The sequence below is a fragment of the Euleptes europaea genome, chromosome 20 (genome assembly GCF_029931775.1).
Source record: "Euleptes europaea isolate rEulEur1 chromosome 20, rEulEur1.hap1, whole genome shotgun sequence".
Taxonomy (NCBI): domain Eukaryota; kingdom Metazoa; phylum Chordata; class Lepidosauria; order Squamata; family Sphaerodactylidae; genus Euleptes; species Euleptes europaea.
Window position 1 is genome coordinate 6,421,984 of NC_079331.1, and position 26,152 is coordinate 6,448,135.

General features: G+C 48.2%; 1 protein-coding gene across 1 annotated transcript in view; it reads left to right on the forward strand.

Moving 5' to 3' along the window:
• INSYN1 (inhibitory synaptic factor 1) overlaps window positions 1-23,569 on the forward strand; it is a 61,108-nt gene extending 37,539 nt beyond the window's left edge. The window contains exon 2 of the mRNA XM_056865945.1: window positions 22,900-23,569. Within this exon, the coding sequence (XP_056721923.1) occupies window positions 22,900-23,565 (666 nt within the window). The 3' untranslated portion in view covers window positions 23,566-23,569. The remainder of the gene's footprint in view (window positions 1-22,899) is intronic.
• Window positions 23,570-26,152: the final 2,583 nt, after the last annotated feature.

Here is a 26,152-nt window from a genome sequence, read left to right on the forward strand (position 1 = left end):
CTGAGGAGCCATCCTTTAAAAGGCCCTGTCTCCATTCGCCGCCCACCTCACCTTGCAGGTGGGGCCACACCTTTTATCTGACAGCACCGGCCTGGGTGTGCGGCTGGGCATGCTGTTGCTATTGCCACCAGGTGTTCCACCATGGCCAACCACCCATATGCCTTTCTTCAGTGGCTCTGGGCTTTGGGGAGCACGGGTACAGACAGGTTGTTTTCTGCTGCCCCGGAAGGTCAGCCTGGAACCAACGGGTTGAAATTAAATCAAAAGAGTTTCCGTCTAGACATCAGGAAGGATTTTCTAACAGAGCGGTTCCTCAGTGGGGACAGGCTTCCTCGGGAGGTGGTGAGCTCTCCTTCCCTGGTGGTTTTAAAGCAGAGGTTAGATGGCCATCTGTCAGCAATGCTGATTCTATGACCTTATGCAGTTTGTGAGAGGGAGGGCATCTTGGCCATCTTCTGGGCATGGAGTAGGGGTCACTGGGGGTGTGGGGGGGAGGTAGTTGTGGTCCTGCATTGTGTGGGGGGTTGGACTAGATGACCTTGGTGGTCACTTCCAACTCTATGATTCTATGAGGTGGCGGGGGTGGCATGTGGGTAATGTGGGGTCCCCCAGAAGCCCTGGTGGCTGCCCCGCCTCTGGGTATGCTGACGCTGGCCCCACCTGGTCCCTCTTCCTGATTTCAGAACGAGGCTGAAGAAGAAGCCGGCTCTCGCGGACTTAACAGGCTCTGACGCAAATAGTTCTTGAGAACCGAGCTACTTAATCAATAGACACCGCCGCGTCGCTATCTTCATTATTGTCTAAACAGAGCGTGCATGCAAAGATAAAAATCCAGGGGAAGCTCTTCAGCGTTTTGTTGGGCAAATTCCTCCCACGGCGTGCGAAGGCAGGCCGCCGGTTGCCCGAAACAAACGCTGAGCGCTCCCCGACAGCTTTGGACGAGTGTTTAGAAAACAGTCGCCGGGCATTAATGTAGTGCTGGATCGCCTACTGTCCCCCCCCCCCAAAAAAAAACAGGGGCATTTGAAAGAGACGTTGCTGGCAATTTGGGAGCGGAGTCGATCTCCTTCTTCCTTCGGGGCATCAAGGGTCGGCGAGGGTGTCCTTTTCAAAGGCAACGTCCTCTCTAATCAATGCAAGGTAAATCAGATAATCACCAGATTGATTTTTTTGTCTTTGCTCAGAGCTAAGCGGGATGGTGATTATTTAACCCCCCACTGAAGTGGGCGTGAAGCAGCCGGGCTAGGGTTGCCAACCTCCAGGCAGGGCCTGGAAAACTCCTGGAATTAGAATTGACGACGGAGCTGCATTAACAGACGTATGCCATCCAGATCACGTGAAGGGATGGTATCGCTTTACTCTGCTCTGGTTAGACCTCACCTAGAGTATTGTGTTCAGTTTTGGGCACCATAATTTAAGAAGGATGTAGACAAGCTGGAACGTGTCCAGTAGGAGGGCAAGAAAGATGGTGAGGGGTCTGGAGACTAGGTCCTATGAGGAAAGGTTGAAGGAGCTGGGTATGTTTAGCCTGAAGAGGAGAAGACTGAGAGGTGATATGATAACCATCTTCAAGTACTTGAAGGGCTGTCATGTAGAGGAGGTGTTTTCTGTTTTCTGTTGCGCCAGAAGGTCGGACCAGAACCAGTTGTTTTCTGTTGCGCCAGAAGGTCGGACCAGAACCAATGGGTTAAAATTAAATCAGAAAAGTTTCCATCTAGACATTAGGAAGAACTTTCTAACAGTCTGAGCGGTTCCTCGGTGGAACAGGCTTCCTTGAAGGTGGTGAGCTCTCCTCCCTGGAGGTTTTTAAGCAGAGGCTAGATGGCCATCTGTCAGCAATGCTGATTCTATGAACTTGGGCAGTTCATGGGAGGGGGGCATCTTGGCCATCTTCTGGGCACTGGGTGTGTGTGGGGGAGGTAGTTTTGAGTTTCCTGCCTTGTGCAGGGGGTTGGACTAGATGACCCTGGTGGTCCCTTCCAACTCTATGACTCTATTATCAGTTCCCCTGGGGAAAATGGCTGCTTTGGAGGGTGGACTCGATGACATCCCATCTCTGCTGAGGTCCTCCCATTCCCAAAACTGCTCTCTCCAGGCTCCATACCCAAACCACCAGGAACAACCCAACTCTCCATCCTACCACGGTCCAGCTAGCGTTGCCAACCTCCAGGTGGTGGCTGGAGATGTCCTGCTATTACAACTATCTCCAGCTGATAGAGATCAGTTCCCCTGGAGGAAAATGGCTGCTTTGGCCTTTGGACTCTGTGGCATTGAAGTCCCTCCCCTCCCCCAACTCTGCCCTCAGGCTCCACCCAAAAAATCTCCAGGTATTTCTCAACCTGGAGCTGGCAGCCCTAAATCCAGCTGCCCACTTGTTTAAATGGATAGGCCTACCAGAAGTAGGGCAGAAAGCAGCCAGGCAAAGATTCATCGTTTCTGATGCCAGCGGAGAATCCCTTTCCCGAAGCCCATTTGCACTAGACGATAAATGTCATTTGTAGCGGGGGGGGGGGTGTTTATTCCCGCGAGTGAGCTGGGAAGCCAATTTGGGCTGCGAAGTGGGATAATAAAATGAAATAAAATTACAGGAGCGAAGTATTTCGTGGGTGAAATGTGTTGGTTTGTTGGGTTTTGTTGAGGAGAAAATTAACACCGTTTGCCGAAGGCAGGGGTGAATCTGCCCCAGATCAGCCACGGCAAACACTTTTTAGCTTTCTAGCGATGCCACTTAGAGTACATCATTTATCGAAAACGTTTCGGGAGAAGGCCTCGGAACGACGTCGAGAGGTCTGCCGTGACCTCGAACGTTCGGATAATTGTCGACCTCGAACGTTCGGATAATTGTCGACCTCGAACGTTCGGATAATTGTCGACCTCGAACATTCGACAACCTCGAACGTTGGGATAAATGTCGAGTGCAGAAGTCGAACGACCCACACCTGCGTTTCTGCAAGCACATCCTTCACCTACCCGAGAAGTCCTGTGAATGTCATCATCGGAATTAAATTCTCGTTATTCATCGCCCCCTGGAAGGACTTTTATAAAAATAGCTCACAGCACACGGAGATCTTCAAACCGCCCTCCCAAAATAATTAAATTCAATGTAAAATTATAACCTACTTGCATGTGTCGTCAGGAGTCGTTTGGAATAGTTGCCGCTCTGAGGAGGAAATAATGAAAGTCCGATACGTCCAAACCGAAAGGGCGGCTTTAGGGTTGCCAACCTCCAGGTGGTGGCGGGAGGTCTCCTGGGATTACAACTGATCTCCAGGCCACAGAGAGGAATTTGAAGGAGGAAGAGAAACGTTTGCCAAAATAATTGTGCCCAGGACTGGGGGAGATTAATCGGACAAAGGAATGCCATTTTATTAAACCAGTTAGTAAGAATGCCCAACACAGGTTGCAAATTAACAAGTAAGTCCAGTCAGTGTAATTCTAACTTAATCTTCTAAAAACCATACCTTTTACTATATGTTCCCCACACACACATATCATGTTATCCTCCTAACAATGTTAGGATGGGAGAGGAGGAGGAGGAGAAAGAAGAAGATGAAGAAGAAGCAGAAGAAGCAGAAGCAGCAGAAGAAGAAGAAGAAGAAGGATTGGTTTTTATATGCCGACTTTCTCTACCTCTCTTAACCACTACACCAATCTGGTGGTCCTCATCGCAGCGAGTTTCAGGGCAGGGGTATGTGAACCCAGTTATTCTAAACAGTTTCTCAGTAACTCGAATGGACAGCCAAACAGTACTTTTCACAGCCCTCCTTTTAAAAGGCAGCAGTAGCTTTATAACAGATAGTGGATTGGAATGAAAGAGCTCTGAAACCGCCGTGGGGGGTGATCCATTGCCAAACACTCTCATGCCCCATGTGGAATTGCCCCACAGATAGTCTGATGTGACGGACCACCTAATTGCATCTCCATTTGCCCCAAGGAGGGAAAAAAATGGGACCGATTCCCCACCGGAAAGAACCACACCGTTTCCTAAGTCCACCCTGTTGGTTTTCATATCCCTAATGATTCCCATCCCTTCTTAGAGCCGAAATGAATATTCAAAGCAACATTCAGAGGTGATGAATTCTCACAGCTTGTGCACAGTGTGAATTCAAATGCAAGCCATATCTGGGGTTTAGGAGTGCAAAGATTTGCAAAGAAGTTGGAAAACATTTTTCCCCCTGTTCATTTCTGATTTTTTGCAATCTGACGTTTGATGTTATGTCAATATTTAAGTAACTGGCGCTCGGCATATGTATTATGAATCTCAGAACTTGCCAGCTAGAAACTCACTATTAGTTGCTAAGATAAGCAAATGAAGGCTCAGCAGCTGCTGGAGGTTCTCTGTGGGAATCCAAACAGTGAAAGCTGGGAGATCTTTTTGCCCTGACCTGGATGGTCCATGCTGGCCTGACCTCTTCAGATCTCAGAAGCTAAGCAGGGTCGGCCCTGGTTAATATTGGGATGGAAGGCCACAAAGGAATACCAGGGTTGCTGTGCAGAGGAGGGCAACAAAGATGGTGAGGAGTCTGGAGACCAAGTCCTATGAGGAAAGGTTGAAGGAGCTGGGTATGTTTAGCCTGAAGAGGAGAAGACTGAGAGGTGATATGAGAACCATCTTCAAGTACTTGAAGGGCTGTCATATAGAGGAGGGTGCCGAGTTGTTTTCTGTTGCCCCAGAAGGTCGGACCAGAACCAACGGGTTGAAATTAAATCAAAAGAGTTTCCATCTAGGCATTAGGAAGAATTTTCTAACAGTTAGAGTCATTCCTCAGTGGAACAGGCTTCCTCGGGAGGCGGTAAGTGCTCCTTCCCTGGAGGTTTTTAAGAAAAGGCTAGATGACCATCTGTCAGCAATGCCGATTCTATGAACTTAGGCAGTTCATGAGAGGGAGGGCATCTTGGCCATTTTCTGGGCATGGAGTAGGGGATCACTGGGGCGTTTGGGGGAGGTAGTTGTGAATTTCTGCATTGTGCAGGGGGTTGGACTAGATGACCCTAGTGGTCCCTTCCAACTCTATGATTCTAGGAAGGCAATGGCAAACCACCTCTGTTTGTTTCCCACCTTCTGAGGCAGCCATTTGGAGTTGGCTCCACCTCTTGTGGCAGCCATTTTTTTAAAAAAATTTTTTAAATAATTTTAATATATTGGGATACAGGGGAAAAAAGAGATTAGGGGAAAAATTAGGAGGAAAAGAAATAATCAATTACAACATACCTGTGCCCAAGTTACTCTATTTGAATAACTATATAATTAATCACCCCAGACATTTAAACATTCTGCTACTAGATGCGATAACTGCTAGGCTAGTTTTTTCTATTATTATCTACTAAAACAAATACTGATTTAAATTGCTTGTTATATCAAAATGCTATTTACAAGAACCTCATATATGTATTCCCTGAACTGATCAGACTTGTTAAACTCACAGCTGAGGTTAACTAGCTAAAAACATTAAGGATGTCTGTCTGTCACATAATAGAATTACTCTAGCGACTTGCATATTTTATTATAAAGCGGTTGCCATTTTGAGTTGAATTCGTCCGTCGACTTTCTTCTCCCTGGGCATGTGAGTTTCGACATTTAAGGCGAAGTCAAATAGTTTATTAATCCAATCGGACATCTCTGGGATTTTATTTGCTTTCCGTTGCATTGCCAAGATGAATCTAGCTGCGGTTGTCGCATACTGAAAAAGTTCTCTGTGGGTAGTATTTGTTTGAGGAGGAATTATTCCTAACATGAATCGGGGATTCAGTTCAAAGTTCGTTTGAGGGTAGCACTCACCACCCCTCTCCAAAATATATATATTTAAGTACGCATCATCCTACATGTTCCTACCGATCTGGACCTCTATCATGCGTATAGGAGAGCCAGATTGATTGCACATGTGATTGCACATCTTTCTCCATCCTATGGGTGCTTATTCACAAAGGTCTCTCTTTAACCCACTACCGTCTGTCGGAAACAAGGCTATGAATTTTCATTCCCAGACATGCCTCCCTCAACTTGTACAGACTTAATTTTGGCGGACAAGGACAGTAGGACACGATTGTCCTTTCAAAGGCATGCCTGGGAATTAAAATTCATAACCTTGCTGGAAGCAAAAGGTAATGGTTGAAAAAATCAATGTTCCTGGACTGTTGCAACAGCCCTTAACTTGCACCTTGGTAAGGTATTTGGTAACTAAATTAAACATCCGTGCAATCTGATGCAGAGTTACTCCACTCTTTTATTTATTTATTTATTTATTGCATACCTATACTCTCCAGGATCAGAGGAGCATGCCTATGATATTAGGGGCTGTGGAACACGGGCAGGATGGTGCTGCTGCAGTCGTCTTGTTTGGGGGCTTCCTAGAGGCCCCTGGTTGGCCACTGTGTGAAAAGACTGCTGGACTTGATGGGCCTGGGTCTGATCCAGCAGGGCTTTTCTTATGTTCTAATGTTCTTAAGTCACAGCTGACTTATGGCAACCCCTGGGGTTTTCAAGGCAAGAGACGTTCAGAGGCGGTTTGCCATTTTCTGTGCCTTGATAAATCAGTATTATATATACATTATGTGTGTGTGTTAAGTGCCGTCAAGTCGCTTCCGACTCATGGCGACCCTATGAATCAATGTCCTCCAAAATGTCCTTTCTTTGACAGCCCTGCTCAGGTCTTGCAAATTGAGGGCCGTGGCTTCCTTTATCGAGTCAATCCATCTCTTGTTGGGTCTTCCTCTTTTCCTGCTGCCCTCCACTTTTCCTAGCATGACTGTCTTTTCCAGTGACTCTTGTCCTCTCATAATGTGACCAAAGTATGATAGCCTCAGATAATTTGTATGTACATATAAATAACTGTGCATATGGATACCATGTAAATTGGGTCTCAAAGGCATACACAATGCATACATTGAACGAATTGACAAAACGTGACATCAAAAAGTGGGGAACTGACCCATGCTGGAATAAATCAGTGCCACTGGACTGCTGTTTTATTTGCTCCCCCCCCCCGAACCTGGAACAGCTCCCCAACACCAACAATGCCACAGCCAAGCTCAGAGAAAACCTCAGAGGGGCGGGGCTGTGGCTCAGTGGTAGAGCCTCTGCTTGGCATGCAGAAGGTCCCAGGTTCAATCCCCGGCATCTCCAGTTAAAAGGACTAGGCAAGTAGGGGATGGGAAAGACCCCTGCCTGACACCCCTGGAGGACCGCTGCCGGTCTGAGTAGACAATACTGACTGTGATGGACCAAGGGTCTGATTCAGTATAGGGCACCTTCCCAGACTGCCGCTGCCTTACACAGGAGGTAAATGTTTTGTCTGTGTGTGCACAGACAAATCCCTTTATTTTTCAGGGATTTAAGCCCCCAGTGTATTTTTTTTCTCAGTTTTCCAGTTTTTTCTGCCAACCTGAGGGGGTCCCCCAAGTTTGCAGAAGTATCTGTTTTATGTCAGCGTGGCCCTAATCCGTGGATTTGAGTGTCCGCAAATTAGGCCACACTTGACTATTAGCTATAGGACGGCTGGAATATATATTATTCACCTATGACTAGGTGAATGCAACCTGTGTGCGAGCACCACATTCCCCCCCCCAGGTGCCTGAATCTACTGTACGAGCATCTGTGCTGCAGAATGCGCTCTCGCTCCCCGACTGTAAAACGTTCATGCATAAACATGCCCTCCTTTGCGCATTCCCCTCCAATTTATGGAGCGCATCTGTACTCAACGCTTCTCCACCAAGACAAAAGCGGCTCTTCACTTCGGCTTGTTTGAAATGCTGATTCTGGAACTTTTCCCCACCCCCCTGCAGTGTGGGGGAGATGGAGGCATTAATAGCTTGGCGAGTGGGTGAGAAACATCAATGGCGGCTTTGGGCCCTTCGGAGGATGTGCCTGGCTCTCCCCGCCCCTCTTACCCCTTTGTACGGGCAAATCCAGCTTTCCCGGCTCACCTGATAGAATTGTCCTCTTTGGCCTGAGACTTTGGTTACAGATCTATGAGGAAGGGTCGATAACAGCTAGTGCGTTTAGATGTGTGAAGGGGGCAGCTTGGTACTCTCTGGAAATCTGTGACACCTGAGGGTTGCCAGGTCCCTCTTTGCCACGGGTGGGAGGTTTTGGGGGCAGAGCCTGAGGAGGGCTGGGTTTGGGGAGGGACTTCAACGCCATAGAGTCCAATTGCCAAGCGGCCATTTTCTCCAGGTGAACTGATCTCTATCGGCTGGAGATCCGTTGTAATAGCAGGAGATCTTCTGCTATTACCTGTAGGTAGTGCTCTATAAATATGTATTATTTCTGTTTGTAGGGACAACTCTGGACAACAATGAAAAGTCTCGCGGGAACTCCTTCCGGAGGGCACTTTGGGCAGTCCTCCTCCTGCGAAGGACGATTTCTACTCTTTGGCAATAAGAACAGGGCTGTGGCACAGCCCTAGACCGTAATTACAAGAGAATAACCTGCACCTCCCAATAATTTCGGGTCTGCAGTTAAAGTTGCCAACTGCCAGGCGGGGCCTGGAGCTCTCCCAGAATTAGAACTGATCTCCAGACGGCAGAGATCCTTTCCGCTGGAGAAAATGGCAGTATCAGCGTGTGGGCATCGTATGCCCCACCTTCCCAAATGCTACCCTTCCCGGGCTCCACCCCAAAATATCCAGGAATTCCCCAACCCGGAGTTGGCAATCCTGGTCTGTACACAGGAGCCATACTAGTGTTGCGTCAAGGTCCATATTGTTGTTTCCCCAGGCTTGCCAGATTGTTGCTCGTTTTAATGGATGCTGGAAGCTGGTTCCAAACATTTGGCATCCACAAACTTCTCTGTGTCTTTACTGGTATAATTAGAAACCTCCATGCGTGCCTTCTGCCAGTTCAAGCCAATGAACGGTTCACATTTTTTTCCTGTGCCAATGTGCCTGCTGTCTAAATAGGTGGGCTCTTTCCCATTAATGTGCGTGCCGGCGAAAGATCCCCACCGTCTCACAGCCGCTTGGGCCTAAGGTTGCCAGCTCCGGGTTGGGAAATACCTGGAGATTTGGGGGGGGTGTTTGGGGAGGGGAACCAGCGTGGTGTAGAGGTGGTTTGGAGCGGAGGACTCTGATCTGGAGAACCATGTTTGATTCCCCACTCCTCCCCATGAGCGACGGAGGCTAATCTGGTGAACTGGATTTGTTTCCCCGACTCCTACACACGAAGCCAGCTGGGTGACCTGGGGCAAGTTACAGCTCTGTTAGAGCTCTCTCAGCCCCACCTACCTCACAGGGTGTCTGTTGTGGGGAAGGGAAGGGGAGGTGACTGTAAGCCGGTTTGAGTCTCCCTTAAGTGTTAGAGAAAGTCGACATATGAAAACCAACTCCTCCTCCTCCTTCTTCTACCATAGAGTCCAATTGCCAAAGCAGCCAGGAGAACTGATCTCTATCGGCTAGAGATCAGTTGTAATAGCAGGAGAACTCCAGCTAGCACCTGGAGGTTCAATATAAACAAAACAAAAGCACTCCCGTGCCTGGAGGTTGGCAACCTTACTTGGGCCAGACTTCCTAATCTATCCGCAGGCCTCCTCAAGTTCTTCAGCAGCGCTGCCCAGTGCGTGTAGCACCGTGTGCCGAAACCGTGAATATTTATTAACCAGACAAGAGGTGTAAGGACATAAGTAGGCATCCATTATTCAACACGACAAGCATGGCTAAATGCAGCTGTGCTCTCATGCCTGCCTTGTGAGCTCGCAACCTGGGCAGAACTGTTGACTTTTTGGTAGCTTCTGTGTCCACTGCTTGGTCAGGCCCCACAAACAACACTGTCCACCTATCTAGTACATTTTCCCCACACACACACCCAGCTCAAGGAGGCATACGTGGTTCTCCCATTCCCCATTGTATCCTCACAGCAATCGTGTGAGCTGAGCTATGCCAACTCTGGGCTGGGAAATTCCTGAAGATCTGGGGGTGGGGGGTGCAGCCTAGGGAGAAGACGATGAGTTGGTTATTATATGCTGATTTTCTCTACCTTCTTAAGGTGAATCAAACCAGCTTACAATCGCCTTCCCTTCCCCTCCCCACAAGAGACACCTTGTGAGGTAGGTGAGGTTGACAGCGCTCTAAGAGAACTGTGACTGGCCCAGGGTCACCCAGCTGGCTTCGTGTGGAGGAGTGGGGAATCGAACCCGGTTCTCCAGATTAGAGTCTGCTGCTCTTAACCACTGAACCACGCTGGTTGTCTCTGGAGGGCGGGGTTTAGTAAGGAGAGGGGTCTTATCAGGGTATGAGGCTGTAGAGTCCACCCTCCGAAGCAGCCATTTTCTCCAGGGAAACTGATTTCTGTGGCCTGGAGACCACTCATAATTCTAGGAGACCTCCAGGCCCCACCTGGAGGTTGACAACTCTAGCTAGGCTGAGAGTGTGTGATTGCCCCAAGGTCACCCTGTGAGTGTTTCATGGCAGAGCAGAGAATCTGAACCTCTAACCACTATGCTCAACATTCCCAAGGTGTGTCTGCTTCCAGGTTAGAGGAGGAGGAGGAGGAGAAGAGTTGATTTTTATATGCCGACTTTCTCTACCACTTAAGGAAGAAACCAGCTCAGTTCTCCAGATTAGTGTCCGCTGCTCATGTGAAGGAGTGGGGAATCGAACCCTGTTCTCCAGAGCCCACTGCTCCAAAGCAACATAGGTGATGGGAAAGACTTTGATCTGAGTCCCTGGCTCAGCGGTAGAGCAACAGCTTGGCATGCAGAAGGTCCCAGGTTCAACCCCCAGCATTTCAACTTAAAAAGGACCAGGCAGTAAGTGATGGGAAAGAATTCTGCCTGAGTCCCCGCCCCGGAGAGCAGCTGCCAGTCATAGGTGACGTGAGAGACCTCTGAGACCCTGGAGAGCTGCTGTCAGTCTGAGCAGGCAATATTGACCTGGATACACCCATGGTCTGTTTCAGTATAAGGCAGCTTTGTGTGTTCATCAGGGCACTATCTAGAAGAAGAAGAAGAAGAAGAGTTGGTTTTTATATGCCGACTTTCTGTACCACTTAAGGGAGAATCAAACCGGCTGACAATCTCTTTCCCTTCCCTCCCCACAACAGACACCCTGTGAGGTAGGTGGGGCTGAGAGAGTGTGACTTGCCCAAGGTCACCTTCGCGCGTAGGAGTGGGGAAACGAATCCAGTTCGCCAGATTAGCCTCCGCCGCTCATGTGGAGGAGTGGGGAATCAAACCTGGCTCTCCAAACCAGACCCCACCGCTCCAAACCTCCTCTTTTAACCACTACACCACGCTGGCTCTAGGTTCTGGTCTGAAGGCCATGAAACAGGGATCCCCCCTTGACGTGGTACTTGACAAGTAATAAATGACATCTCTGCCTCCTTTTCAAAAACAACACTGGCTGTTCTGGAGACAGGGGAACCCGCTGCCTGAAACCGCCACTGCCTCTCACTTCAAGGTAAAGCCAGGCGGCTGCTGCTTAGAGACGGTCTCCGGCAGCGCGTTGTCTGTGAGCCTCTAGTAAGCCCGATGCCTCTGCAAAGTGCGATCCCAACTCTACTCAGACTCGACTCCCTTCTGCCCCCGATTCACTCCCACAGTTTAAGTGAGATGTCCGGTACCCTGCTAGATCCCTGTTTTATTTACTGGCTTGAAAATACGGATTCGTCTCTCCCCCTTTGATGCCCAAGGTGGCTGACAGCGATCGGCAGTCACTCGCAGAGAACAGCGTCGTAAAATGTGAAAAATAGAGACGGCGTCAAATCTGGAAAAGCCAATGAAAACTCTATTACGTGCAGTCATTTCCCCCGAAAAAAAGCCCTGTGATAAAGAGCCAGGTTGGAAAGCTGCTGTTGAGGGCGTCCTCCGAACATAGACAAGTTGCCTTCTACTGAATCAGACTGATGGTCCGTCTCACTCAGGATTGCCTGCTTTGACTGGCGGCAAGCTCCCCAGACCCCCAGGTAGAGAAAGGCCATTAACTGGAGATGCTGGGGATTGCGGGGACCTTCTGGAATCAGCAATGCTGACTCTATGACCTTAAGCGAACGATGAGAGGGGAGGGCATCTTGGCCATCTTCTGGGCATGGAGTAGGGGTCACTGGGGGTGTTGGGGGGAGGTAGTTGTGAATTTCCTGCATTGTGCAGAGGGTTAGACTAGATGACCCTGGTGGTCCCTTCCAACTCTATGATTCTATGATTCTATTCAATGATTTCCAACATCTGTTACCCTTCCACTGGAGACAGCGGGGACTGAAGCTGGGACCTTCGGCATGCAATGAGTTTGCTGTTATTCAACCAAGTCCTGATCCATTTCACACAGTGTTGAATACTCGGCCTCACAGTAGTTCTCCAGGGTCTCAGGTGGATGACTTTCACATCACCTGCTGCCTGGTCTTTTTAACTGGAGGTGCCGGGAATTGAACCTGGGACCTTCTGGATGCCAAGCAAATGCTCTACCACTGAACGAGGGGCTCAGATTAACACATATAAACACGCATAAAACTGCCTTATACTGAATAACACCATTGGTCCTTCAAGATCAGTATTGTCATTAAGACTATTTGTCCAAGCTACAGTATATATGTGGCTTTAGGAATTCAAGTTTAATTTAAAATTGAGGGGCCGTGGCTCAGTGGTAGAGCATCTTCTTGGCATGCAGAAGGTTCAATCCCCGGCATCTCTAGTTAAAGAGCTAGGCAAGTAGGTGATGTGAAAGATCTCAGCCTGAGACCCTGGAGAGCCGCTGCCGGTCTGAGTAGACAATACTGACTTTGATGGACCAGGGGTCTCATTCAGTAGAAGGCTGCTTCATGAGCCCATCTCCTCCTCAATATAGACACCAACCCACACGGCTTTGGGCCACGTAGGTCCCATTGTCCCCAGCACAGCCTTTTTGCTGGTAAAAGGGGACGCTTCCCTCCTTTTTATCAGTGGAAAAACTGTCTGGATTCAACCCAGCGGACCACTTTTTTACCTACTGGGGAGGCCTTGATCCAATGTCGTTAGGCAGCTTCTCTCCCGGGGTCGCTAGAACTTAACTTTCCAAGTAAGAGGGATGGCTGCATCTTATTTCTCACGCGCGCACATTTCACATGCTGTCAAGGCTTATTTCGAACTGCTGATAAAAGCTGATGGGGCTATAATTTTTTTCCTAGTGCCTCCTTAAAGCCAAAGACTTTCTTGGCTCTTAAAAACTCTGCAGGGTAGCAAAGGTAACGCAGCAGGCAGAGGGAAGATCGGCCCCTTCCGCCTTGGGCAGACAACAGGGCTCAAACAATAACCTTCCGAATGATGATAGGCCTAATGCATGTGTGTTTGTGTGTGTGTGTGTGTGTGTGAAGTGCCGTCAAGTCGCTTCCGACTCATGGCGACCCTATGAATCAACGTCCTCCAAAACGTCCTGTCTTTAAGAGCATTGCTCAGGTCTTGCAAATTGTGGGCTGTGGCTTCCTTTATAGACTCAATCCATCTCTCGCCTAATGCATACCTGCCCCTATGTGCATCGGTGAAATCTCGAGGAGACAAACAAGGACGGTTGATCCAGTAAAAACTAACCAGGCCTGGAGCACTGCAGTAATCCTCTATGAAAACCTGGAACACTGGGGTGGGGTGGGGTGGGGTGGGGGGAAGAACCACCCCAAATGCCAGCAGTCAATATTCAGTGAGTCTTTCGGTCAATCGCCGTTGCCCAGTCTAAGCTACCGCTCTCCTTTCTCTCTGCCAGGCCCCTCTTCGCCACCGGCGGGAGGTTTTGGGGGCGGAGTCTGAGGAGGGTGGGGCTTGGGGAGGGGAGGGGCTTCAATGCCATAGAGTCCAATGGCCATTTTCTCCAGGGGAGCTGATCTCTAACGGCTGGAGATCGGTTGTAATAGCAGGAGATCTCCAGCTAGTACCTGGAGGGTGGAAACCCTATTTCTGAGACCAGACCTGCCATCAACAGCAAGATGCGTGGCGTTCTGCAGCAAATACAGAGGGATATATTTTTTTTAATCATGTTGCTTAAAATCCTCCCTGCAGTTCACCAGCGGCAATAAGGCTTTCATGTTCTTTCCCTCCCTTCCTCCAGCTCTTGCTTGACCAGCAAGGATGCTTTAGCAGTGGATAGTATTTTACTTTCCAACTTAATGAGCTTTGCTGGCTAAACCATCCCTCCTGCTTCCCAAGTCTCATTCAGGCTGTCCACGGAGCTATTCAGATTCCAGATCCAACCCCCCCAAAACATTACCCACATGAAGCCAGCTGGGTGGCCTTGGGCTAGTCACAGGTCTCTTTGAGCTCTCTCAGCCCCACCTACCTCCCAGGGTGTCTGTTGTGGGGAGGGGAAGGGAAGGTGATTGTAAGCCGGTTTGATTCTTCCTTAAGTGGTAGAGAAAGTCGGTAGAACAGAACAGATAGAAAGTTGGCATATAAAAACCAACTCTTCTTCTTCTACTGTCTGGTCATTTTGAGTAACTAGAGGACATTCAGGGTAACTAGGCAGCGCAACATAAGAATTATGGGATGGCAGGATTTGATAGCCACTCAGGATGGCAGCCAAAGAAAGGACAGAGGAAAAACAGCTCCATTTCATAGTTTCCCCGTCTTCCGCCTAAAATAGTTTAAAGTAAGATTGCCATTTGGGCCCTTTTAAAAGGAACGGCGTTACGATGTTTTGGGTTTTAATTTTTAAAGCGCCTTCTTTTATTCATGGCTAGAAAGCAGCTATTGCACGATGAACAATCTGCATTGGCCTCCGGGTGTTCCCATGAAAACGATTGGCAATAGATTCAAGTCAGGCAAAAGCTTATTAAGCTTGTTAAGTTTGTGTCACTTGACACAGGGGCTTGCAGGTCATTCCAGGAGAGCGCTCATAGGCAATGGAAAAACTCCAGGTACTGAAGTCATGCCCTGACCTGGATGGCCCAGGCTAGCCGGATCTGCTCAGATCTCAGAAGCTAAGCAGGATCAGCCCTGGTTAGTATTTGGATGGGAGACCACCAAGGAAGTCCAGGGTTCCTATGCAGGGGCAAGCCATGGCAAACTACCTCTGTATGTCTCTTGCCTTGAAAACCCTATGGGGTCACCATAAATCAGCTACAACTTTTTTTAAAAAAATTATTAAAGAAAAAAATTACAAAATCAAACACAACATACTTACACAACATACATACAGTATATGTATGGCTTCCTAAAGGAGCCATCAATTACCTATCTTCTGTATCTACTAAGATAATAAAAAATATCCAACACAAGAGATCCCACTGTGTAAGATTTTGCAGACCCTTTATGCTGTCTTATAAACTATAGCATTACTTATTTCACTATTCTCCTACATCTAATCTCCCACTTTTTAAAAGTATTCAACTTTTCCCCTTAGCAGCACATTATACATAACTACTGCAGAATTATTTGTTGATACTTTATAACCCTATACCATAAGCATGGAATGATCAAAGTGAAGATAACTAAATCCTGTTACTAAAACATATATTTGTCCTGACCACTATATTCTAACTTAATCCCTTTCTAATTGTTCTGCTACAAAATATTGACGTTGCAATTTCGCATAATCATAGTAGAGTTTCCATTTCCTCTGCCAAATCAGTTGCAACTTGGCAGCCCTTTCCACCACTAAAAAAAGGTAAAAGGTCCCCTGTGCAAGCACCGGGTCATTCCTGACCCATGGGGTGACTGTCCCTACTTTGGCGGTGACATCTTTGTAACAGACAACTCTTTCTTTGTTCTGTTCTTAAATACTGAATTCTGTGCAGCCAGGCCTGCGTTGACCCGACTGCCCCGCTGTAAGACAAACCATAATGTGTAAACGGCTGGCAGGGATTTAATTTCCTGTGCTCTAATAAGCAATGTGATTAGAAGAAGCAAGCGCAGCCTCCCAGAGGCAGAGCAGGAAGATCACTGTTGGACATGATCTAGCCCCCCACCACACCTATTATGGGCTGGAGAATTACTTCTGCTTAAGGAGGAGGAGGAGAAGAAGAAGGAGAAGAAGAACAAGAACAAGACTGCCACTGCCGCCGCCGCCACCGCAGGAAGTATCCGATTCAGTATAAGGTAGCTTCATGGGGATAGGTCATGGCTCAGTGGTAGAGCATCTGCTTGGCATGCTAAAGGTCCCAGGTTCAAGCCCCGGCATCTCCAGTTAAAGGGACTAGGCAAGTAGAGATGTGAAAGATCTCAGCCTGAGACCCTGGAGAGCCGCTGCCGGTCTGAGTAGACAATAGTGACTTCGATGGACCAAGGGTCTGATTCAGTAGAAGGCAGCTTCATGTGTTCATGTGTATCCAAACTCATTTTCAGGACCATGGACAGCTCCTGGGTCCTCTGCAATTGTGTCTTCTCAGCCTCTGTTTCCCAACCTCTAGGTTGGGGCCTAAAAGCGGCTGGCAGGCCAGCCCTTCCTGATGGTGGCTCCCACCCTTAGTGTTATTCACTTTCTCTCCTCTTCCTCCTTGCAAACTTCTGACAGTCAGGCTTCACCCCACCCTTCACAACAATAATGGGGAGGACACCCTCTGGCAACTAGCAACTTTATAGTAGTAGCTGGAAGGAGGAGCAGGGAAGGCTGGAGAGTTGTTAGTTAAGAAAAAGAATAGTAGTAGTAGTAGTAGTAGTAGTAGTAGTAGTAGTAGTAGTAGTAGTAGTAACAGTAGTAGTAGTAGTAGTAGTAGTAATCGTAGTAGGAGTAGGAGTAGTAGTAGTTGGTTTTGTATGCTGATTTTTTCTATTTTTTTAAGGAGAATCAAACTGGCTTACAATTTCCTTCCCTTCCCCTCCCTACAACAGACACCTTGTGAGATAGGTGGGGCTGAGAGAGGTCTAAGAGAACCGGGACTAGCCCAAGGTCACCCAGCTGGCTTCATGTGGAGGAGTGGGGAATCAAACCCAGCTCTCCAGATTGGAGTCCACCGCTCTTAACCACTACACCACGCTGGCTCTCCCTAAGACAGAACCTCCATAAGAAAAGGTTGTGTACTTTGGAAAGCCACCTGCTTGGGGGCAGCTCTGCCCTTTGTGCCGTGTTCGCTGGTTTCTCAAAAACATCTGTTTCCGTCTAGACATTAGGAAGAATTTTCTAACAGTTAGAGCGGTTCCTCAGTGGATCAGGCTTCCTCGGGAGGTGGCAAGCTCTCCTTCCATGGAGGTTTTTAAGAACAGGTTAGATGGCCATCTGTCAGCAATGCTGATTCTGTGACCTTAGGCAGATGATGAGAGGGGAGGGCATCTTGGCCATCTTCTGGTCACTGGGTGTGTGGAGGGGGGAGGTAGTTGTGAATTTTCTGCATTGTGCAGGGGGTTGGACTTGATGGCCCTGGTGGTCCCTTCCAACTCTATGATTCTATGATTCTATCCTTTTGGCCACTGTAGACAATGGAATGCTGGAGTAGATGGCACAATGGTCATAGTTTGCCTAAGAGTGCCAAAAAACTCTGGGCCAGCTCTGGGTGGATCACCAAACCAAGTAAATTGAGACGTGTGGGTCACCATGCCAAAAAACCTCGGGAACCACACTGTTCTAAACAAAGCTCCTGCTTTCTGCTTACTTTCAGAATGGAAAAGCCAGACAAAAGCAAGCTTCATTGGGACCTTTTTGTCTGAGATGAGGGTGGAGGCAACAGGGAGAGGCGCTGGGTGATTTGCCCTAAGGAATATGTGCTAACGCAACCAAGCCCACATGAGATTGCTCACAAACAGAAGCCGTTCAAGCTGCCGGGTAGCTTCTCTCTCGCGTCTTCCCCCACCTCTGCCATGCTTGAGGATTACTCATCCCTCTTGCCTGATTCTGCCAGGCCCACGCTGCAGTACAGAAGCATCGTGGGATTGCTTATTAACCTTTAAATGTTGGTACGGGGACTTAAATATGTGCCATGGATTTATCCAGGAGACCTCACCTGTGGCTGAAACATCAGAGCATACGAAGAGTCCTGCTGGATAAGACCAAGAGACTATCTAGCCCTGTATGCTGAACAGAAGCATCGTGGGATTGCTTATTAACCTTTAAACGTAGGTGCGGGACTTAAATATGGACCATGGATTTATCCAGGAGACCTCACCTGTGGCTGAACATCAGAACATAAGAAGAGTCTTGCTGGATAAGACCAAGAGACCATCTAGCCCTGTATGCTGAACAGAAGCACCGTGGGATTGCTTATTAACCTTTAAACGTTGGTGTGGGACTTAAATATGGACCATGGATTTATCCGTGAGACATCACCTGTGGCTGAACATAAGAAGAGTCTAGCTGGATAAGACTAAGAGACCATCTAGCTCTGTTTGCTGAACAGAAGCATTGTGGGATTGCTTATTAACCTTTAAACATAGGTGCGGGACTTAAATATGGACCATGGATTTATCCGTGAGACATCACCTGTGGCTGAACATCAGAGCATAAAAAGAGTCTTGCTGTATAAGGCCAAAAGTCCATCTAGCCCTGTATGCAGAACATAAGCAGTGTGGGATTGCTTATTAACCTTTATACACTAATGTGGGACTTAAATATGGACCATGGATTTATCCGAGAGACCTCACCTGTGGCTGAACATCAGCTGGATAAAACCAAGAGACCATCTAGCCCTGTATACTGTTTCTGCCCCATGCATGATTTTTTAAACCTCTATCATGCCCGCCCCCCCCCCCCGAGTTGTCCCTTTTCTAAACTGAAAAGTCCCAGGGTCTTTACGCTCCAACCCCTTGATCCTCTTGGTTGCTCCCTTCAGTACTTTTTCCTGCCCTGCAATGTCCCTTTTTGTGATACAGTTATGAGTAAAAGGAGAAAACTGATGAAGGCATAAGACTTTCCTACCAAGCATGACTTTCCTACCACGGGTCAATGGTGGCGATTGATGGCGCCAGATTTCACCATGATGGATCCTTGAAATATGATTTTGAGTTCCTCCACTCAGTCCCGAACTAAGCGGAACAAAGAGCAGCATGTGTTCAGAAAACATTTCTATCACCACCGGGGGCTGGGGGACACTCCAAAATAAAACCATATCTTGCTACTAGACACATATGATTAAAAATATGAGATTCCAGCTCAGAGTTTGCAACTTCTGGAAAGCTTCTGTGCCTGCCTTTGATGTAAATAAATGAGCCTCTAAAATTAAATAATGCACAAGCAGCATCCTAGAATTACAGAGCATAATGATTTCTTCCTCTCTGTTTTATACTGCCTTGCATTTCTTATTCTGCTTCAAATAATCCACATAGTGAATGCTAGTAAACTAGTTGTCTTCTGAATTTTTTTTCCTCTTCTCTATCTCAGACCCTCAAAATAGAACCTTTTTTCATCTTTTCACTCTCTCTCTCTCTCTAATCGCTTTTTTTTAAAAGAACTCCAAAACAAACAAAAATGGGAAATGGGGATAGGGTGACTCACATGTTTCACAGTATGTTGGGATGCAAACTGCCTGATGAATCAAAATACACAACAATGTGGCCCGACCTACCGATGGAAGACCAAGGCACTATGCTGTATGGCCCAGTGTTCCGGTTGAAGACCAAGGCACTAAGTAATACAGTTCAACCCTTCAGCTGAAGACCAAGGCACTAAGCAGTATGGCCCAGTGTTCCCACTGAAAACCAAGGCATTAAACAATATGGCCCAACCCTCCAGCTGAAGACCAAGGTACCAAGCAGTATGGCCCAACCCTCCAGATTAACACAAAGGCACTAAGCAATATGGTCCAATGTCCCAGTTGACCAAGGCACTAAGCAATATGGCCCAATCCTCCAGTTGAAGACCAAGGCACTAAGCAATATGGTCCCAACCCTCCAACTGAAGACCAAGGCACTAAGCAATATGGCCCAATCCTCCAGCTGGACCAAGGCACTAAGCAATATGGTCCAATGTCCCAGTTAACCAAGGCACTAAACAATATGGCCCAATCCTCCAGTTGAAGACCAAGGTACTAAGCAATATGGTCCCAACCCTCCAGCTGAAGACCAAGGCACTAAGCAATATGGTCCAATGTCCCAGTTGAAGGCCAAGGTACTAAACAATATGGCCCAACCCTCCGGATGAAGACAAAGGTACTAAATAATACCACTGTGTGGCATGCATGGAAGTAATCCTGGCCCAGGAATGCTGATACTTGTCACAAGTGTAACGAGCAGTCCAGCTCTGTCGCCAAAACCTTTCATCTTGTTAGAGCTCTGCCTGCCTTCTGAGCAAGACTGATAATGTGCTGTTATATTATTTGATTTAAATTCCCTTTGATTGTCTGTTCAGTTAATTGCGTGGCCCTACACTGCACATTAGAGCAAAAACTCATCAATTACATCTCCTGTGCTCATCTCCTCGTTTACGCAGAAATGCAAATATTTTTTTTTTAAAATGTAATGTACTATTAGAAGCCAGTTACCGTATGCTAGAAAAGCTATTAAGATCCTGGTGTGTTTTTTTTAGATTCCCTCCCAGGATGAAGAGGCATTGTCCGCAAATGCACTAGGCCCTGTCAGCTTTTATGAATTAAAAAAAAAAACTACATAAAGACACATTTTCAATCAAGTTTGCTTCATGCGCCGGGCTTGCGCTATTGGCTCTGCTCTTGTATTATTCCTTGTTGCTGCGGAGCTGCCCTCAGTTTCATGGCATCAAAAAAGAAGCTCTCCATGATGCTTGGATTGAAAAGACGCTCCCTGTCCTCTTCCCTTTTTAGAGGCAGACGAGATATTCAAAAGGAATTCTTCACAGACCAGATGAATTTGCTCAGGGTGTATTGGACGCAATGGCTGAACAGCGGTCTTCTTTTCTAAGGAGCCACCCAGTCCATTTGATTCACCATAGAACTTCTCCAGCATGGTGTAGTGGTTAAGAACAGTGGTTTGGAGTGGTGGACTCTAATCTGGAGAACCGGGTTTGATTCCCCACTCCTCCACATGAAGCCAGCTGGGTGACCTTGGGCTAGTCACAGCTCTCTTAGAGCTCTCTCAGCCCCACCTACCTCACAGGGTGTCTGTTGTGGGGAGGGGAAAAGAAGGTGATTGCAAGCCGGTTTCATTCTTCCTTAAGTGGTAGAGAAAGTTGGCATATAAAGACCAACTCTTCTTCTGGGGAGGGGCTGTGGCTCAGTGGTAGAGCCTCTACTTGGCATGCATAAGGTCCCAGGTTCAATCCTCGGCATCTCCAGTTAAAGGGACTAGGCAGGTAGGTGATGTGAAAGACCCCTGCCTGAGACCCTGGAGAGCCGCTGCTCGTCTGAGAAGGCAATACTGACTTTGATGGACCAATGGCCTGATTCAGTAGAAGGCAGCTTCATGTGTTCATGTGTCCATCTACTGAACGTTGGGAGTAACGCAACTGCAGTCCAGCCTGGGAGTTGGTATTTTGTAGGGGTTTGCTTCTTACCCGCCTTCTAGGAGTGTGATATTCTAAGGGGGTTTCAATTGCAAGATAAATGGGGGTGATACTCCCAGACTAACACTTGGGAGTGGAAAGATGTCCAATGGTTTCCCCATGGTATATTCATTCTTGGGATTTATGTCATTGCCTTCAAGATAGGGTTGCCAACCACCAGGCACTAGCTGGAGATCTCCTGCTATTACAACTGATCTCCAGCCGATAGAGATCAGTTCACCTGGAGAAAATGGCTGCCTTGGCAATTGGACTCTATGGCATTGAAGTCCCTCCCCTCCCCAAACCCCGCCCTCCTCAGGCCCTGCCCCAAAAACCTCCTGCCAGTGGTGAAGAGGGACCTGGCAACCCTACTTCAAGATGAAAGAGGAAGGGCCATAGCTCAGTGACAGAGCATACATGTTGCATGCAGGAAATACCAGGTTTAATCTCAAGGATGTCCGTTTAAAGTATAGCACATTCTAGGAAAGGCTGTTCTCCAAGAAATTCATTCATTCCGCCATTCATACATACGTACATGGAATTTATATGCTGCTCTCCGCAGACAGGCACAAAGTAGCTTACAAGTAAGAACTATGTCATGGGATCATAAATACAACAAAAATTATCAATATTAAAAACATGCCATGAGTATAAAAACAGCCATTGGGAGACACCTTTCTCCGTCCAAGACCTTGGAAAGCAGCTGCCGACCAGAGCGGACAATACCGAGCGAGCAGGACTGACGGCCACTCTTGGTACGAGGTGGCTTCCTTTGCATTCAAGGCTCATGCTGCCGTTTGCAGCTGACACCGAGCGCGAGGGCGCATTGTAAATCTCGGGAAGGATCAAAAAGGTATCGCTGACATCGTGAACTGGAGCAATTGAAACAAAATGGGAAGTTTGAGACGGTGTAAGGTCTTGCGCTTCAGGGCTAACAAGAAACCTTTTTTGTTAAGGAAAAAAAGCTGCTCTCGAGATGATCATCAAATGATGGTACTTTGTATGGAAATGTGGTCTGAGAGGTGCCATTTAGATGAATTGATCAGTGAATGGCAGATAGCTTTACCCTGCTGTTGCTTTTTCCTCCTTCTTGGCTTTTTTCCCTCTCTCGGCACTCTCATCTCTGCCTAATGCCTCATTGGCATACTTATCTCCGACCTCACTGCAGCAGTGTTACGAATATGACCAAAGGGATGGACGTACTCGTAAAGGGAGTAACAGATGGATAGGCAAAAGCAAGATTGGGTGATCGGGTTCAGGAACTAATGGCTGAAAAACTGACACTTAAATTTAGTACAGAGCTAAGGAAAACATTTTAACTCCCAGATAAGCAAGATTCTGGGGAAAAAAACTGTCAGGAATGGTTTGTTTGTTTAGATCTTGGTTTGTATCATTATGTGCATAACATTTAAACCATCATAAGGCACCTGGATTTGTAAAAATTGTTTCTGAGATGAAAAATCATGATGGGGAGAGAGGGGGGAGGCTGTTGCATGGTGTCACGGGTGCCCAGCCAATAAGCACTCTGCGCAAACGCTTCTGCCACAAACTGGAAGCAACTTGGAGAAGCCGATGCCGTTGAGTTCAAAAGAGCCCCCCTGACCCTCGTTTCTCTTGTCTTTCTCCACAGGTGGTGAGCCAGATCGACAAGCTGACTTCGGACTTTGAGTTCGAGCTGGAGCCAGACGACTGGACAACGGCGACGGTGAGCAGCACGTCCAGCAGCGAGAAAGGAGGGGGCATGTTTGACCTCGGCCACCTCGATTTCATGACCTCGGACATCCTCTCTGACAGCTGGGAGTTCTGCTCTTTCCTGGAAGCCTCCACTCCTTCAGACTCCGGCGACGGCTCTGAACAGCAGCAGCAGCAGGGGCGCCAGCCCGACTACCGGTTGATGAACGGCGGGGTGTTGATCCCCAACGGACCCCGGGTGGAAACCCCAGACTCTTCCAGCGAGGAGGCCTTCAGCGCCGCACCGAGCCTCAAGGCGCACCAGCGGACGCCAGGCACTCGGGAACGGGTGCGGTTCAGCGACAAAGTCCTCTATCACGCTTTGTGTTGCGACGACGATGACGAAGACGCGGACAATGGGCCGCCTCCCGAGGACCCTCCGGAGGAGCCCCCTCATAAAGCAGTGCCGGTCGCCAAGACAACACCGCGGCGGTCGCCGCACCTCAGCGGCGCTCAGCAGCGGAAGCTGACGCGGAACAGCAGCACCCAAACGGTGTCGGACAAAAGCACGCAGACGGTGCTGCCCTACGTTTCGGCCAAGCAGAACGTCAAAGGCAAAAACTGAGGGTGGGGGGGGTGGGGAGGGGGGGAGAAGCTGCAGAATATATATAGATATAAATATATATATAAATATATATATTTAAGTCAATAAATTATTATAATGATGATTAAAAAAATGGTGACCGGATATCATCGTGAACGACCTAACCACAGTTTCAAGACTCAGGGAATTTACACTGCTTTATTATATGTCTTCTTCTTTTTCTTCCTGCAGCTCAATAAATGATATGCCAACACAAAATACAGGAACACTCCCCCTTCTGAACAAAGAAACCAGGGCCTTTCTTTTTGTGCGAATTCAAAAGGAAAGAACAGATCTAAGACTACCCTGCCCTCTTTGCACTGTGTGACTGACATAGCAAGCATCCTCTCCAAAAGGGTCATGGGAAACAAGGATTACCTCTAGGGTTGCCAGGTCCCTCTTCACTACCGGCAGGAGGTTTTTTGGGGTGGAGCCTGAGGAGGGCGGGGTTTGGGGAGGGACTTCAATGCAGTAGAGTCCAATGGCCCAAACGGCCATTTTCTCCAGGTGAACTGATCTCTATCAGCTGGAGATCAGTTGTAATAGGAAATCTCCAGCTACTACCTGGAGGTTGGCAATCGGAGTTCCTTCAGGAGCTGGTGGCAGGCCAGGTGGAGATTTCGTCACCATTTTCCCGTGGTCGGTCCAACGTGAAGCCACCAACAGATCACATTTGGGGGAGGGGGAGTTAGTGGTTTCTCTTGGGAATCCCCCAATATCCCTTGAGATTGACCCTGACTACTTTCTAAGCATTTGCTTCTTCCCTTGAAAAGCCCAACACCCCTGCCTCTCCTACTGTAAAAGAAACAGCAGCACATCCAAGGACCTTGAGGCTACGCATAGGCCAATTATGCCTGGGGGGTTTTGCCTTGGATTTGCCGCCCTCTAAATGCACATTTCCCCCCTCCAAATTCTCCAGACAACAATAATGTCAGGTTCAGGCAATCACCTGTAGCATCCCAACAGTAAACACACTCAGGCAGGTGATCCTGAAGCAGTATACTTTATTAGGAGCAAAAAGGTGAATATAAGATCTGACTGCATGGAAACAGGTTAAGGTTACTAATGAGCACAATAGGGAAAGCTCTAGCTTAAAAGCACTTTAGCCAAAGGAAAACACAATGAGGTAAACCCGAGATAAGAATTCTCATGAAGCGTAGACCAAACCACTAGGCAGCTGCGGGAAGGGAAGTACGCACAGTATTTACAGGCATGTGAACCAAGGTCACTTGACCACGGAGCCAGAGCCAGGCCAGAACTAGCAATAGAAGCAAAGTCATGTCAAGGGATCAGGCCTGAACCAGCAAAGGCCTGACAAATAAGCCCCCATGCAGAGTTTTGAGAATTCGGATGGGGGAAAATGTGCATCTAGAGAGCAGCAAATCCAAGGCAAAACCTCCCGGGCATAAATGGCCTTAGAGATACAGCTTGGCCACATCCTCTTGTCAATCCTCACACATACCTTTGGGTCAATTTCAGGCTTTGGGGGTCACACAATGTTTTTTCCAGGCACCTGTGCCCAGAGAGCCTGCTTGGTGGTGTGGTTAAGAGCGGCGGATTCTGATCTGGAGAACCAGGTTCGATTCCCCACTCCTCCGCATGAAGCCTGCTGGGTCGCCTTGGGCCAGTTGCGGTTCTCTGGGAACTCTCTCAGCCCAGCCAGAGGCAGGCACTGGAAAACCCCCTCGGAACATCTTGCCTTGGAAACCCTATGGGGTTGCCATAGGTTGGTCAGCTGTGACTTCATGGCATACAAACACACACAAATATACAACCTTGTGGAGGAGAGAGCGGGGTAGGACTCTTTTGCCACCCTTTAAGACCCGTTGGTATTAGCAGCACTACAAGTAGGGAAGAGTTGACCTCTGCTCCCCCTAGATGCCTGTCCCAGCCTTAAGTGGAAGATTGCCCCCAATGGCCCCGCAACATTGAAGGAGACTCAGCTGAGAAATTCCTGGAGATTTGGAGGTTGGAGGATTGGAAGGACAGGGTGCGGAGAGGGGAGGGACCTCAGCAGGGTATAATGCCCTAGAGTCCACTATGTACAGCAGCCATTTTCTCCAGGGGACTGATCTCTAGATGACAGAGATCAGGAGATCCCAGGAGATCTCCAGGCCCTGCCTCCAGGTTGGCAGTCCTCTGAACAAGTCAACAGAAGCACGCGGCATGCTCGACTTAAGAGCCGTCAAGAGCTTGACGTGTTTGATTGGCATAGATCGCGCTCTCGCCGGAAAACACAACGCTACCTCCCGATTGACAACAGGAGGGTTCGCCGGTTGGACTGTCAAGCTAACGGAACCACAGGGCTCCGGGCGCATGTTTCTGAGCTCATTTGTGGCACCTCTGCCTCCCTGTGACTCTTGTGTAAGTCACCTCTGCGTCTCTAGCAGACCACCTGGCTGTTTCTGCAAATCTGCTTCACGCTGGCCTACTTTAAGGCATGATTAATAGCTCCTTAATGCCTCGTTATGATAGGTGCCAAAACAGCCTCAGCCATCCAACCTCTGCCTCTCGTACTGCAGAGGAGCACAGGCTAAGACAGACCAGACTCATACGAAAGTGAGAAAGG